This window comes from Gouania willdenowi, chromosome 12 (assembly GCF_900634775.1).
Source record: "Gouania willdenowi chromosome 12, fGouWil2.1, whole genome shotgun sequence".
NCBI lineage: Eukaryota > Metazoa > Chordata > Actinopteri > Blenniiformes > Gobiesocidae > Gouania > Gouania willdenowi.
Genome location: NC_041055.1, coordinates 11,496,878 through 11,511,894, shown reverse-complemented (window position 1 = coordinate 11,511,894; position 15,017 = coordinate 11,496,878). Strand labels below are relative to the sequence as shown.

General features: G+C 38.1%; 1 protein-coding gene across 1 annotated transcript in view; it reads left to right on the top strand.

Moving 5' to 3' along the window:
* The window catches only part of onecut2 (one cut homeobox 2), a 45,569-nt gene extending 42,939 nt beyond the window's left edge, over positions 1-2,630 (top strand). Inside the window, exon 2 of the mRNA XM_028462957.1 lies at positions 1,664-2,630. Coding sequence (XP_028318758.1) covers positions 1,664-1,956 — 293 coding nt within the window. The 3' untranslated portion in view covers positions 1,957-2,630. The remainder of the gene's footprint in view (positions 1-1,663) is intronic.
* Positions 2,631-15,017: the final 12,387 nt, after the last annotated feature.

The window sequence follows — 15,017 nt, the reverse complement described above, 5'->3', positions numbered from 1 at the left end:
AGGTGTCATTATTTAGCAAACGACTCTTAATGACAGTGTAATGTCAGCCTTATGTAAAAAACTTCAAGTAAGGTGTTTCCCAAAAGTCTTAAACTTTGGCAATGTTTAGCCATAGTATTTTACAACAATAACAACTATCCATGCTTATTTACAGTTATTTACAGTTTCAGAAGCAGGGAAAACACACTGTGATATTATGTTCATGTCAGTGCTCCCTTTATTTCTCCTTTGTCTTTGTGTCCTTCAGTCTGTCTTTCTCTTGCATTACCCGCCCTTTCAGCTCTATTTGCCTTTTCATGGCAGCCTCATTCTCTCCTTTTTCTGCTGCTTCCTCACTCTGGCCTTTTCTTTATCTGTCTCCAAGGCCAGTACCTGGAATTCAATTGTCTTTTGGATCAGGGCCTCCATTCGCTGTTGCTTCAGTCATTAACTGACTTTAGCTCATGAGCTCATGACCAAGAGCTGATTATAAACAGCTTTGTTCAGTCTGTCTGTTTGTTTTACAACTAACTGTTAAAGTGTATTTGTAATTAATGTTAATTCCAAGCTCTATCAATATATCATACAAAAGATTTAGAAAGGGAAAGTTTGTCAAAAATGCTTGTAAAGCAGCCTATAGTAGCAAAATTCTGACCTAATGGAGGGCTATGTATTGACAGGATTGTAATTGGCTGAGCTGCAATGTTTTGGTCATGTGATGCAGTGCCACGGATAGCCTGTTGTTGGCCAGTGCAGAGTTACATGTGTATCTATCTATCTGTTTATCTATTTATCTATTTACCTGTCTATCTGTCTATTTGTTTATTTGTTTGTGGTTTATGTAATAGGGACAGACAGATACCAATACATGGGCGACTGTGGCTCAGGTGGTAGTGGGTCGTCTTCTGATCGAGAGGTTGGGGGTTCGATCCCAGTACCTGACTATGTGTCGAAGTGTCCTTGGGCAAGACACTGAACCCTAAGTTGCTCCCAGTGGTCGACTAGCGCCTTGCATAGCAGTCCTGTCCCACTGGTGTGTGAATGTGAGAGTGAATGGGTGAATGAGCTGATGTGTAAAGCAATTTGAGACTGCTTCAGTGTGGTGATAAAGCGCTATATAAAATCAAGTCCATTTACCAATACATGAACTGAACAGTTCCATGCAGGCAAGATAGTGTTTCTAGCATGTGCTAATAAGCTCATTTGCAACACTACTGTTATAGCCCCACTTTATTTTGAAGGGTATTTTATTTCCTGCAGTGCTGTTGATGCACAATAGATTTCCAAAGCACGACTTTTATACAATATTGTGTCAGAATACAAGACACTAAAAGAACCAGCAACTCGCTCTAATTTAATAATATGCAGCACAGTTTGTATTAGATTGCGATATCTGAACTGAGGCACTCCGCTCACTGCCTTACTGTGTGTCATGTGTCCCTAACTGAATGGGAAAGGCAAATGCAAAAACTTAGCAAGTTCTAAGTTAAACTTGTCAAAATTGTCGATAAAGGTGAGTGGACAAATGCAACTATTTCTGTATCAACTGACTCCCAATGGATTTAATGTTAGACAAATCCTCTCCCAATATTTAGTTCATTTTTAAATACAGATCCTAACATTGTTTTCCCTTTGCTGTCCACCCCCCAACCCCCCAACCTTTTCCCATCTCTGTATCTCGCAGCATGCAAACGAAAGGAGCAGGACACAGGCGGAAAGGATCGCAACAACACACCAAAGAAGTCACGGCTGGTCTTTACAGACCTGCAGCGGCGAACCCTACTGGCTATCTTCAAAGAGAACAAGCGGCCTTCCAAGGAGATGCAACTCACCATTTCGCAACAGCTGGGCTTGGAACTCAGCACTGTCAGCAACTTCTTCATGAACGCCCGCCGCCGGAGCCTTGACAAATGGACAGACGAGGGAGCAAGCCCTGGTGCCCAATCTTCAGCGTCGAGCACTTGTACCAAAGTGTGATAGTAGAAAGGGAAGAGTAGTGGATACCCAAGGGAAGTAACAGGAAAGGGTCTTGGAGTGGGGTGGGTACCAAAGATGTGAATGGGGATGATTGGTTTAGTGGGGCGAGGCTTCGTCCGATCGAAGCTAGATGAAAAACCAAACTTTTTACACTATTTTTATTTGTCTGTTTTGCATTTGTTGAGGGTGACAAACTAGGAGAGGGGCTGCTCACTGGCACAACACGTAGCCTAACCGCCTTTAGTAATTTCATACTAAGTAATTCCATAAAGAAGCTGAAGGGTAAACCCATCATGGTAAAATACACACCTCACTGGGATTTAGTTACCACTTTAGAATCAAACACTTAGATTTCAAAGTCTCTTTTAGGATAATAAGCTGACACAGCCCAAATACCAAAGACGAAACAACAATGTTTGTTTTCTATTATGCAATACAAACTATGACCCAAACTACCCAAAAACTTCATGACTGCAGAATGTAATAGAAACTGCCAAATAAGAAACCGCAAACCTAAATAATATATTTAAAATGTATCATTTTATTAATAGTTGTATCTGTATTTGGCAAAAGAAAGCCCTAAAAAAAGGAATTTCACATGCATGGATTACCCAGTTTGCTTTTGAGCGCAGTGTTAAATTCAACATTCCAAAAATGCCCCATTTACGATTAATAACCCTAACCCACATGAGCCAACTGTTGGGGAGAACAATTATAATTGTATATGGATTATAATTTTCCCAAATGCTGAACATATATTTGGTTTCTTTTGTACAACTCATGAAAACTGCAGTCAGTTATTTTTCCAACACTTTAAAGGTGCAGTCTGCAACTCTCAGATCCCTCTTTCACCCGCACTCCCCGCTGCTCTCTTGCCCTGCCTCCAAACTTTCCAAAGCCCCTACCTCAGAGGAGCTAAGAAGCTAACGTTAGTCCAACAGCAACATCACAGTAATATAACATGCTCTGTTAAAAGCATATTACTGCAGCGCTTCTCTCTCTCTATGTGCACAAACCTCAGCAGCAGCAACAACACAGTGTCACTTACAGCAGCTCACATAGAGGCTGCTGCGTGCACATGAACACATGCACCACAGAGTTCTAGTGTAACAATTACAAATCAAACATAATGTAAATCAAACAGCGGTAATTACCTTTCAAGCAGAAACATCACCAATTCCATCTTCTACTCTTCCAGACAATACATTGTAAAAAAGACAGCGCTCGAGCTCCGGGAAAGGGGCGGGGCCTGTGAGCAACAGCTGTCAGACAGCCCATCAAACATAATCCTGGCTCTAATTGGTTATTTTTGCTCAGTCGCAGTGCATTCTGGCAATCTGCCAAAGGCTGTAGGACCAGCAGGGGGGACTCAATGAGCCTGTTTTTTTCACACAAACTACTAGTTTGATGTAAAGCTGTCCTTACATATTGACCGCTTTAGCAAATATGACAAAAAGTCACTTTTATAAGAGTTGCAGACTGCACCTTTAAAGGAGAACCTTTATTTGAAGAAATGGCAGCATATGCAAGCACAAACATGCACACATCACCAAGGCACATGAAACTCCCTCTTATGAGCCAACATATAGAACAGCAAGCTTTGTCTCTTTACATAGCGTTTAGTGGAGTAGTGGTGCATTAGATACATGAAATGTTTGTGAGCACAATCAAGAAGCACATTTGCTTTGCAATAGAACCGGGGCTTTTCGCCAAGCCGAGTGGGCTTCACATTATAGAAAACTCAGGATGACATTTTTTTCTAAGCAGTGGCTGAAATCCACTCGGCGTCTGTACGCACTGGAACACACACACACACACACGTTTGCCTCACACTAACCCATACAACTGTATCTATCCAGGCCAACACACATTGTCAGTTTACCTACAGCCAAATTTTGGTTTGCCCTCGCTTCACCCATCCATCAACACATTTTCTCACTTCACTACTAGAGCAAAGATGATGTGCAGCTGATTGGTGCTGATTGTGCACAAGTTGCACATCAATAGCTTAAAACCATTAGAATTTTGATTATTGAAATATATCAATAGCTTTCAGATTATATGTACACAAAGTAAAAATGTCCATCCACCCAACCTCACTTTTTTTCATCTACTACTATTACTAAAACTGTGGTGGTGAAATGTCATATACTGTAGCTTAAAGGCTTTCACCAGCTGCCCCCACTGATACCTCATAGAAACACAGACACAGTAGCCGTGTGCACCAATGGACGACGGACTCTCCAGACGAATCAGGGCCTTTGTAATAGTTTGAGGACAATCTAAAGATGATGTTTGGCAAGTCCGTTTCTTCCAGAAGGTCAACGGGATGTAAACGTTACTGGGTAATCCAATCACTTTTTTTATTGATATCAAAAGAATTGCTTCTGTTGAAGCATCTCAGTAATAAGATTTACCATTTGTATTTTAAAAAGAATAATGTCATTTTGAGAACAAAACCCAAACCAAATTTGTTTGCAGCATTGGACAGTTTGGTGGAAGAGAATCACAAAAGAGTTCTGTCGTGCATTTATTGTGCCAAAGACTCTTTCACAACTAAATCCATCAACAAAAGATTTGATTGAGTTTATGTCACACTGTAGAGCCATTTAACGTATTGTACACATAACTGCACTCAAAAACTATTACATAATTTTTTTTCAGCAGCTTTTACCACTGCAGGTAATCCATCAATCATAATTCATTCAAGCTATCAACCAAAAAATGAACGAACCAAAGGTAAGATGTCAGTCAGCAGCCCCTGCTCCTTAGAAACCCCAGGCGGACTCTAAGCCTGGTTTGAAGCAAGCCAAAGGCTTTAAGAATGATTTAAATACAAATGGACACTTGAGACTTTTTCTATTTATTGACAAATCGAAACCAAAGAAAACTTTTTTCTGCACCTAACTGTTCCAGCAAACAGAAAAAACTGAGAATTATTACCAAAAAGAAGGAAAAAAAAAAAAAAAAAAGAGTGGTGTTAATGAAGATGTTAAGTATGGAGGACGACACCGACAAGGAGATGGATGGAGGATGGAAGGAAGGATGGCATCACAAAGGAGAAGAAGTAGCTTTGTTCTGCCTGAGCTTGAATCAGGTTTTATTTATGGGGAAGCAAGTTGGGAACTGAAAAGGATAAAACTACATGGGAAGGAGAGAAGGAACAACGGGAGGACGCCGTCAGATATTTTCTTCCCTCCAACCCCTCAAAAAAAAAGGCAGAACATTATTGTGTCTCTCTCGGGTGAAGAGTGTCTTTAACGTGTGCCTATGCAGTTTTTCAAAGTTAAAAATACGGTTTAAAGAACAACAAAAACCTCATCAGCTAACAAACCAAAGATTCACTGTTAACTTCAGAGGTAGCTCTCCTCCCTCCAAAAGAACAAACTAAATATGTCATCTTAAGATTGCTTTTTCTGCTTCACGCAAAACTTTCTGTGTCCCCACACCAATGTTTTATATTTTCAAAGCTATTGGATTCTGACATTTTATTGCACATTCTGTATTTGTTTTTTTTTTTGTTGTTGTTATTTTTTGCCAAAATGCTAAGAAGTATTTAGTTAGCAACAATTTATAAGACAACAAACCTCACCTGTGCGTGATAGATTAACATTTGATGTCATTTCTGAAGTGGTATGCTAATGTTTAAACACTCAAAAATGATAGCTTTTCCATGAAAAACCTTCTCACTTCAAACGACACACTTCTATTAACAACAGTGACAGTGGTTTTGCTATTTGAAACGTACAGTTTGTACCAAAGATTTTTTGCTGTGCTAACAGTAGCTCACTGTCACATTCATCTCATTCTTCCACATTTTGTCATTTAAACCAAAGAGACTTTTCTTTAGCTAAAACTGTCATCTGAACTCAAAGTCTATAAATAAACAACCAAAGATGTGATGCAATGCTGCAAGTTTTAGTTAGCTAACCATGTTATCACTTATTTATTCATCCACACAGCACAGTTTAATACAGCCCCCAATGCCATGTTTGAGTAAAGCCTCACTAACAGAGTTGCTAATAGCATGCTAACTGCTATGCTATGACAAACCTTTTACTAACTAGTTCTTTAGGGGGGAGGAGCTTATGCTGCTGCTTCATGTTTGCATCAATAAATGAAACAATACCAAAAACTGATAACACCTGCTGAGAGAAACTGCTAAAATATCGGTCAAATAGCTTTATCCTGAGTTTTCTCTCTGTCTTTCTGTATGTTAAGCTTCTAGTCCAAAGAAATTCTCCACCCAGCTGAGCCTCCCTTTCTCCTGAGCACGCCCAGTGCAGGGCGAGGTGAAGGGTTTGGGGTTCAGGCCATTTCCCACTCGCAGGCCTAGGCCTGTCTGGGTGTAAAACAAGCAAACATGAGAAGAAAGAGAGAAACTTAATAAGAAGTGTATAAAACCAAACAATGTTCCAAAGAGTTTTTCATTGCTTGATTGTTGATAAGTACTTACATTGTTTTCTTGCCATTACTTGTTTACTATTACTACTGCTATGTTCCTTACTAGGATTTTGCAATACATGATTTTTTTTCATTCAATGTAATTCATGTTTTTTTTTTGTTTTTTGTTTTTTAATTGTTGATTAATTTAAGCGAACAAATTCTGTTGCCAAATCTCCCTCTGAACCCTTTACCCTTGATGATTAGCTTTGCCAAAGTTGACATTGTTCGTTCTCTTTTCTTTTTGTTTGAAGCTGTATTTATTTATAAAGTGTTTTAGAACACTCTAGTTTTGTACTTGATAATTATTTAATGGTGTTAAATTAGATGTAATTGTTTTAAGGAATATTTATGAGTATTTAAGAATGTTAGTTGCATCAAAGATGCAGTGCTTATACCAGGCCTCTTAATTTATTATTAGTTAGCTTTACTTTAAAAAGCAAATGAAATGTTGACTTCTGTGTTTGTATCTTAATGACTGAGCAATGTAGAAATGTCAGAATAGACCTGAGTCCTTCTGAATGTCAACACACGCTCTTAATCTAGGTATTCTTATGTCCTGGTAATGATTTTTCTGTTGGGGATCGCTTGATGAGAAATAATAGTTTTCATATGTTGAGCACTGCATCTCTTTTTCTTTGCCTCAGCTGTTTTTTTCTGGCTGCTTCTTGGTACTTATTTTTGCTTCAAACTTGTTTGCATCGTACTGACCATTGTTGAAAAAGCAATGAATCCCAGACTGATGTTTAGTGACACTTGATCAGGTGAAGCTAATGCCACGCGTTGATTTAAAACAGACTCACCAAAGACAACCAGAATCCTCGAGAGGCCAACTTAACAATGTGTTTACATCCACGCAGCTTAGACATAGCCTACCCTTACAATTATAATAACAATAATTACATAGATGAGAGGTTACTGGCTCTCATTTTTTTGTATTTAAGTATATTTTAGCATTTAAACCACCATGTGTAAGATTTTTCAACATAAAAAGTCACATTATTATTTTTTTTCTCTTCCCATTATGTAAACATTTGGTAATTCTTTCACACCAACTTCATTTTCAGTCACAGACTAACCTGCATTTTTGTAAACACAATGTAAATACATGCTCAGTTCTAAGTGTATGTAACTGCGTGAATGAAAACACAACAACTTGTTTTACTCTTTTGGAAGATAATCTGAGGAGTCCCTTAAAGCTAGCTGCTTCCAAGACTGACATTGTATGTGTAAAAGAAAAAAGACTCTTTCTATTTCCAATAGTGAGAACCAGAGAGGCTACCTCACTAACTTTCCATTTGTCCTTTGAAACCAAAGAAACCAAAGATTTGTTTCCTCTTCGGTACGGTCTGCGCTCAGCTCCATGCTTTTGCGTTCATGCGCTTTATTATACTTTGTTCTGTGTCCCACCCCCACCTCCCTCTACATCGCCCTCCGCAGTGAATCAGATCTAACAAGGCTGTACTGGATGCAGAACATGTGGACTGATCAACCACATTTAGTTTATCCGGTGCGTATTGAATTTTACCATAGCAAAATTCTGAAGTTCTCCCCGTTAAAGGCTTTAAATACTGAAGTTAGATTGTGGCAGTGCTTGTGTTTTTTGCTGTTCAAGCAAGATGTGACAGTTTAGCCCACCGAAGTGCATGTTTAAGGCAAGACATCCTTCATTTTCCGAATTAGGTCCTGAGGAGAAAAACATAACTCAAGAAACATTCTCCACACTCAGCATTATTGGTTGCGGTTTGTGTCTAAAGGTCCAGTAAGCTTTGTAGAAACTAGACAGCCACCGTATCATATTTCGTCCTCACAGCAGAGAGAGCCACATGTGCAAGTTTACAGGCAGTAGACTGAAATCCTGGCAGCAAATTTGTACCATGTATTGTGCTTCTTGTGGATACAGGTGTGGAGGAAATCAGTTACCACCTGATTCAAGGAAAAATCCAAAAGTCAGGATGAAATGCTTAATCACTGGTTGTGCAAGCTCTTCTGAAAGTATTCTGATTGCACATGTCTATGTATTTGTCATGTGAGAATGACAGAGGAGGTGAAACCTATGGTGTTATTTACTTGTCCTTTGGAAAAGCTGCAGTGTTGCTCAGATAGGGTTTAGGTCAAACCTAGGTTATGACATTTAGAATCAGTTTGGTAATGGAATAGTTGATTAAAGGAAATTTAAAAATGACACATACTGCTATGTGTAGTTCACAGAGCATAAAAGTCACCAAATCTGATTTGTTTTCTTATTCTTAAATAATTTAGTCCTGACTAAATGAGATTGTATTAGATATCTGCAACACAACAACGAGCAAACTGTCTGATTATCCCAATGAAAACCATATAACAAGTATCAGTATTGTAAGTAGTATAGTTTTGATCATTTATCCAAATATCATGAAAACAGAAGAAGCAATTCTGTGTTCTGCATCCAGTAAAAAGTTGATCTTGATAAGTGATCTGTAATGTGTGTTTGAAAAGGGTTAGGGTTGTGATCAAGCTTTCCATTGTAAAAGCCTTTGTCTAAAAACCAGTATGTGTGTGTACTGTGAACCTGAAGTTTCAAACCTCTGTTGATGCGCTCTGCTTTTCTAATCCATGTTGCTTTAAAAACAAAGACATAGAGTGCGCTTTAGTTTCAACGTATGAGATAACCTTGGACGAGTGCCTTGCTGAAACCAAAGCGACATCTAGATTTGTCTGATGTAAACGTTCAGTTCTTGAATCCAAACCGAAGAATCTAACCAAGTTCAGCCTGAGCAGCTGACTTTCCTCTCTGTTCTCCGCTGCCGTGCAAAGCAATCAAAGCAAAGACACCCAAAGTAAATTCCAAAGGATTCGAGATCTGTTGGCTTTTTCTTTCTTACCTATTTTAGTTTTTACCCCGGAGCTGAGTTTCCCTGAGCTTCTGACCTTCTCTGTCCATTCAGAGTACAAAAGAGGTTAAGTTCTCTGTATTCAAGAAACAGGACTGTTTGAATGAGGAGATTTGAGTCATTATGCAAATAGACTTTACATGTCAGTGATCCAAAAACTGTTAAATGATTTTCAGCTTTTCTTTTCTCAGAACTAGAATAGATAAATACCTAATTTATGTTTTTTCCCTCCTCATCAAACATCAAAAATTTACACAGGCTAAGTGCAGAGCCCTTTTTCTGTTTAAAGACATTTGTTGTCATAAAAGCTCTAACGAAGTTGGTTGAACCTCTGGTAAACAAAGTAAGATAGCTCAGGTAGAAAATCAGCTCCATCTCGTCTCTTTGATCCATTTTGTTTTTCAAAGGTTTACGATGCGTTAAATGAGGAAAAAACTTGTGAGTCTTGTGCGCAGACCGTGCTTTCTTTACCAAACTGTTGCAGATATACCTCATAGACACTAGTGTTAGGATGGCGTAATGATAGCATATGTTATTGACTATTCACTTTCTCTCCTTTTTTTTCTTTTATTAATTGTGACTTTGAAACAAAACCAATGTGGTTAAAAAGCTTTATACTGATGGGTAAAAAGGTGCGCTATACCAAAAATGAAAAGTGCTTGCCTTCTTCTAACCTCTCTTGTTGATGTATTACTGTTTTCTGTCTCGGCCCACGCAGCAAAGTACTTTCCCTTTTCTTTTGTGGGCTTGCTGGTTTGTTTTGGGGGTTCATTCCCTCTTGTTAACTTTGTTAGGAGTAAATTATGCCAGAAACATGTTTCAACCCAATGATCCATTTTAAATGTATTTATTATGAAATCTTTCTTTGCTCCTTTGTTTTGTATTGCTGGCATATCATTACATAACCCATTCAACAGCTCTGTAGGCCAGATTTAATGCATGAGTATAATTACAGCTAGCTAGCCATGTGATACATTGTGATTCTCATTATAAACCTCATTATCGTTGTCTTCTACTTCATTTTCAACACTCTTTGCTCCACTGAAGAGCTTGTGTTACATCTAACATTAACCTGCTGATGTGCAAATTGTGCTTTCAATTAAATGAGTTGCAGAAGGTGAATGATAGGAACTAAATTATGCTAAACTAAGGAAGTTGCTTTTTGTGTGATCAGAAACTAAATCAGATGTATGGAACTGGTACATATTCAGAATATCCATGAAACATTTACCAACTATTACATTTATGAAGTATCACATCTGAATATGTCTGTATTCAGGTGATGTTACACCATAGACAACAAAAAAACTATAACCAGCTAGCCAAAAGTATATAGTTAAATTAAAGAGCGCTGCAAAGAAAAAAAAAGTTTTGAACTGTTAAATTATTGTTCATTAGTTAAATCATTTTCCCCAAAGTCAACAGCTTTCAGCTGTGTAAGGGATCCTGTGTATCAACTTTCAACTGTTAATTGGAGCAAGAACACCCAGTAGCAGATCTGATCTGTAAAGTGAATATAAAACTACTTGTTGTAATGTTGTTAGCCTCAGAGGCGTATGTGGTGCTAAAAAGCCTCTTCCATAATAACACTCACATGACAGATACCAACTCCTTTACAGCTCTTGGGATCTGAGAAACTTCAGACATCAGTAGCTGTAGAACTACCGTAGCTTTTACTTCAGCATCAAGGCTAACATGCATTTCACGCATTGTGGTTTCTGAGAGGTTCCAAATCAGTCACCAATTATGAGGAAGACAGTTACATTAAGCAGTCACAGCTGAGACAGGTCACAAAAGTTTGTCTGCGATCAAAGAGCGAGAGAACAACATGTACCTTAAAGCGAGTCCATTTTACCCTAAAAACTAAATAAAAAGTCCACAAGTTTGAGTTTGCGACACCTAGTGTTATTTTTCAGTAAACGTGTTGCTGTTTTGTGATTGTATTACTAAGTGTTATAAGTACAAAACGAGCCCTTTTGTCTTCCATTTTTTTTCTTTAAATGCGACAAAACTCAAAGCAAAAGAAGAAGCAAACACAAGCTCGTGGAAAAGTGCTACAAATGCTGTAAATTCATTCTCAGAACTTTGATAAGTAATCTAAACATTAACTATCAGTTTAAGCCAAAGAAGAAAATATTTCATTTGTTAACAGTAAGGTCAAAGGGGCAGCTCCTTGATGTCCATTTATGAACAAAATCATTATTTTACTATTGTTACCTGCACTGTAGTGCTAAAGGGTTTCTGTTTTCAATCAAATTCTTCTTAACCTAAAACACCCCAACAAGATCCTTCTACATTCTATTACTGCCTGTTTTTATTGCCTACTTCATTCATTTTTACTGTATTTTTCTTTTCATTGTTGTCATAAAGTTCAAACAAAAGGATGCATTTTTATTTTTTTTGGCATTTGGTCGAACTGGAAAAAGAGAAATGACTGAAAACCTGTGGTGTGGAATTTAAGGAACATCCAAGATGAAAGATATTTGGGGAAAATAATGTTGTTCCACTCTATGTATAAAATAAAAGGAAAAAATCAATAAAGAAATCACATTGGTCTCATCCATGTACAGCTGATTCTCTGGTTTGTTTATTGTTTTCTTATAAAAACTCTGGACAATATAAGAATAATATCACGAGTTTCTCACACACAACATAGAATAAGCCACCATTGTTTATATCCTGCATCTATCTTCTATCTATAAAAGCAAGGAACGTCTGTCTGCGTGTGTGTCTGTGTGTGGAGCGAATATCTCCTTGACGCGGTGTGAGTTCGACCTGAAACTTAGTCGACGGCTTCCAAATACCCCTGGTGTATGTATCTGTTATTTTGGAGTTGTAGCAAAACGTTCATTTTGAGATTATTATCCCTCGGTAAGAGTCATATTGAGCGGCAACTTCCGGTTACGGGTTCATGACGTCACTGTGTCGCAGTTTGTTTGGGTTAAAAAAAAAAAAAGGTCAATAGTAAAAACGTTTTTGTACCGCTAAAAGTCATTTAAGTTAAAAATTCATGGTTATTTAATATTATTCCTGTTATTCCAAACTTCCTTTAAATCTCGGACTTCACTTCCTCCTTCATCTCCATGACTGTGCTTATATCGTTATATCACAAACATTACATCACAGACAGAGGAATGTAACGTTTTTGTGAGCGGATGAGTCCACTATGATTATTGTTTGTTCTGCTTAACGGTGAGTGTTTCTTCTTATAGTCTTCTATGTGCTAAGAAAGATGCTAGCAGCTACAATGTAAACAAATACGTGCACTACATCGGGATGTACATGGTGAACGCACACAGAGCCATTGAGAGAGAGTTGCGACTTTGGAGTTGCAAAACGTTTATTTTTCGTGGTACTTTCGGGTCTCTCTCTCTCTCTTTTTTAAATTTCTCGACAACTTGACGGATTATGTGCATGACGCGCACGCACGTGTGAGAGAGATAACGCACGCAGGAGATGGAGGCACACACACATAATTTTTTTCTATTTTTATTTATTATTATGTTATCTCTATCTAATCATACTGCTACCGTATTATTGTTATTGCTATTCTTACATTATTCTTTTTTTGTATTATTCTTTTATCTTGTAGTTACTTGTATTCTCATTGTATTATTATTATTGCTATTACCTTATTATTTTATGTTGTTATTGTTTTTATTGTATTATAGTTACTGGATTTTCATTATATTATTTTGTTATTGTATAATTTTACTCCTATTGTATTAAAGTTATTGCTATTCTTATAATCACCATTATATTCTTTTTTTATTATTCATATTTTTTTATTATAGTCACTAGTGTTCTCATTGTATTTATAGCGTTGCTATATTATCATTATATTACCTTATAATTATTTAATGTTGTTTATTATTAATATTGTTTTTAGTGCATTATTATATTATTTTGTTATTGCAATTATTACCATTAATATCATTACAACATTACTTTTATTACTATTGCTACTTTCACTAATAATATTATATCCCTAGAACATATTTATTATTATCAGGGCTCTACACAAACTTATCCAGTGGAGGCACTGGTGTGACAAACTTTCTCTGTTAGTCGAGGGGGTGTACTGCATAGACATACATGCTGATCAATAGTTGACTTAACTGGCGTACTGTAGTTACCGTGTCTCTCTTAACCTGCGACGGATTATGTGCAAGACGAGCGCGTGCGTGTGTGATACATAACGCACGGAGGAGATGGCTGGCACACGCACACACACACACACACACACAGAATCAGAATCAGAAATGTTTTATTGGCCATGTACAGTTTTAAGGACAGTACAAGGAATTTGACTTGGTGGTTGGTGCACAAAACAAACAACAAAAAGAAATAGAAACAAAACAACAAAGAACAACCCAGCAACAATAATAATAATAATAATGATAAATATAAAGGATGAGGGATAAATAAAGGATAGATAGAGAATAAAGGATAAATAGGATAAATATAAATATATATATACAGTGCAGCAGATATCAAGCTGGTGGAGGTGGTGATCAGGTGGGTGGGGGGGGGGGGTTCAGTGGGTGACTTGGGGTGTGTTCATGTGGATGGTGGCAGAGGGAAAGAAGCTGTTTTTGTGTCTGGAGGTTCTGGTCCTGATGGACCGAAACCTCCTACCAGAAGGGAGAGATTGAAACAGTTTATGACCGGGGTGGGAGGGGTCGGCCACAATCTTTCCTGCACGCCTCAAAATCCTGGAGGCGTACAGGTCCTGGAGGGAGGGCAGATTGCAGCCGATGACCTTCTCTGCAGAGTGGATGATACGCTGCAGTCTGGCCTTGTCCTTGGCCGTAGCTGCAGCGTACCAAATGGTGATGGAGGAGCAGAGGATGGACTGGATGATGGAGCTGTAGAAGTTCACCATCATCTTTGTTGGCAGACTGAACTTCTTCAGCTGCCGCAGAAAGTACATCCTCTGCTGAGCTTTTTTGATAAGGGAGCTGATGTTCAGCTCCCACTTGAGGTCCTGAGTGATGATGGTCCCCAGGAAGCAGAAGTACTCCACAGAGCTCACTGTAGAGTCTCCCAGGGTGAGGGGGGTGAGGGGGGCTGGGTTCTTCCTGAAGTCTGCTATCATCTCCACTGTCTTTAAAGCATTGAGCTCCAGGTTGTTCTGGCTGCACCAGGACACCAGCCGGTCTGTCTCCCACCTGTAGTCAGACTTGTCTCCATCAGCGATGAGACCGATGATGGTCGTGTCGTCTGCAAACTTCAGGAGTTTGACCGACTGGTGAGAGGAGGAGCAGCTGTTGGTGTACAGGGAGAAGAGCAGAGGAGAAAGAACACAGCCCTGAGGAGATCCAGTGCTGATGGTTCAGAAAGCAGAGATGGTTTTTCCCAGCTTCACGTGCTGCTTCCTGTCAGACAGTAAATATAATAAAAATATACTAAATGAGCAAAATAAAACTAACAACTAAACAATATTTATACAAAAAGTACACAAAATGACAAAAGAAATGCATAAAAAATGTATACAAAAAGGCTCCAAAAACACACAAAATTACTCCAAAAAACATACATTATAGAAAAATACACCAAATAACAACAAAAATATGAAAATGCCTTAAAATACACAAAACTAAATACTTATACAAAAAATACACAAAATGACAACAATGCACAAAACTACACCAAAAATACACAAAATAATTCCAGAATGACACTACAATGGCAACAAAAAACAATAATTATACAAGAAATGCACAAATAGACAACAGAAAGATA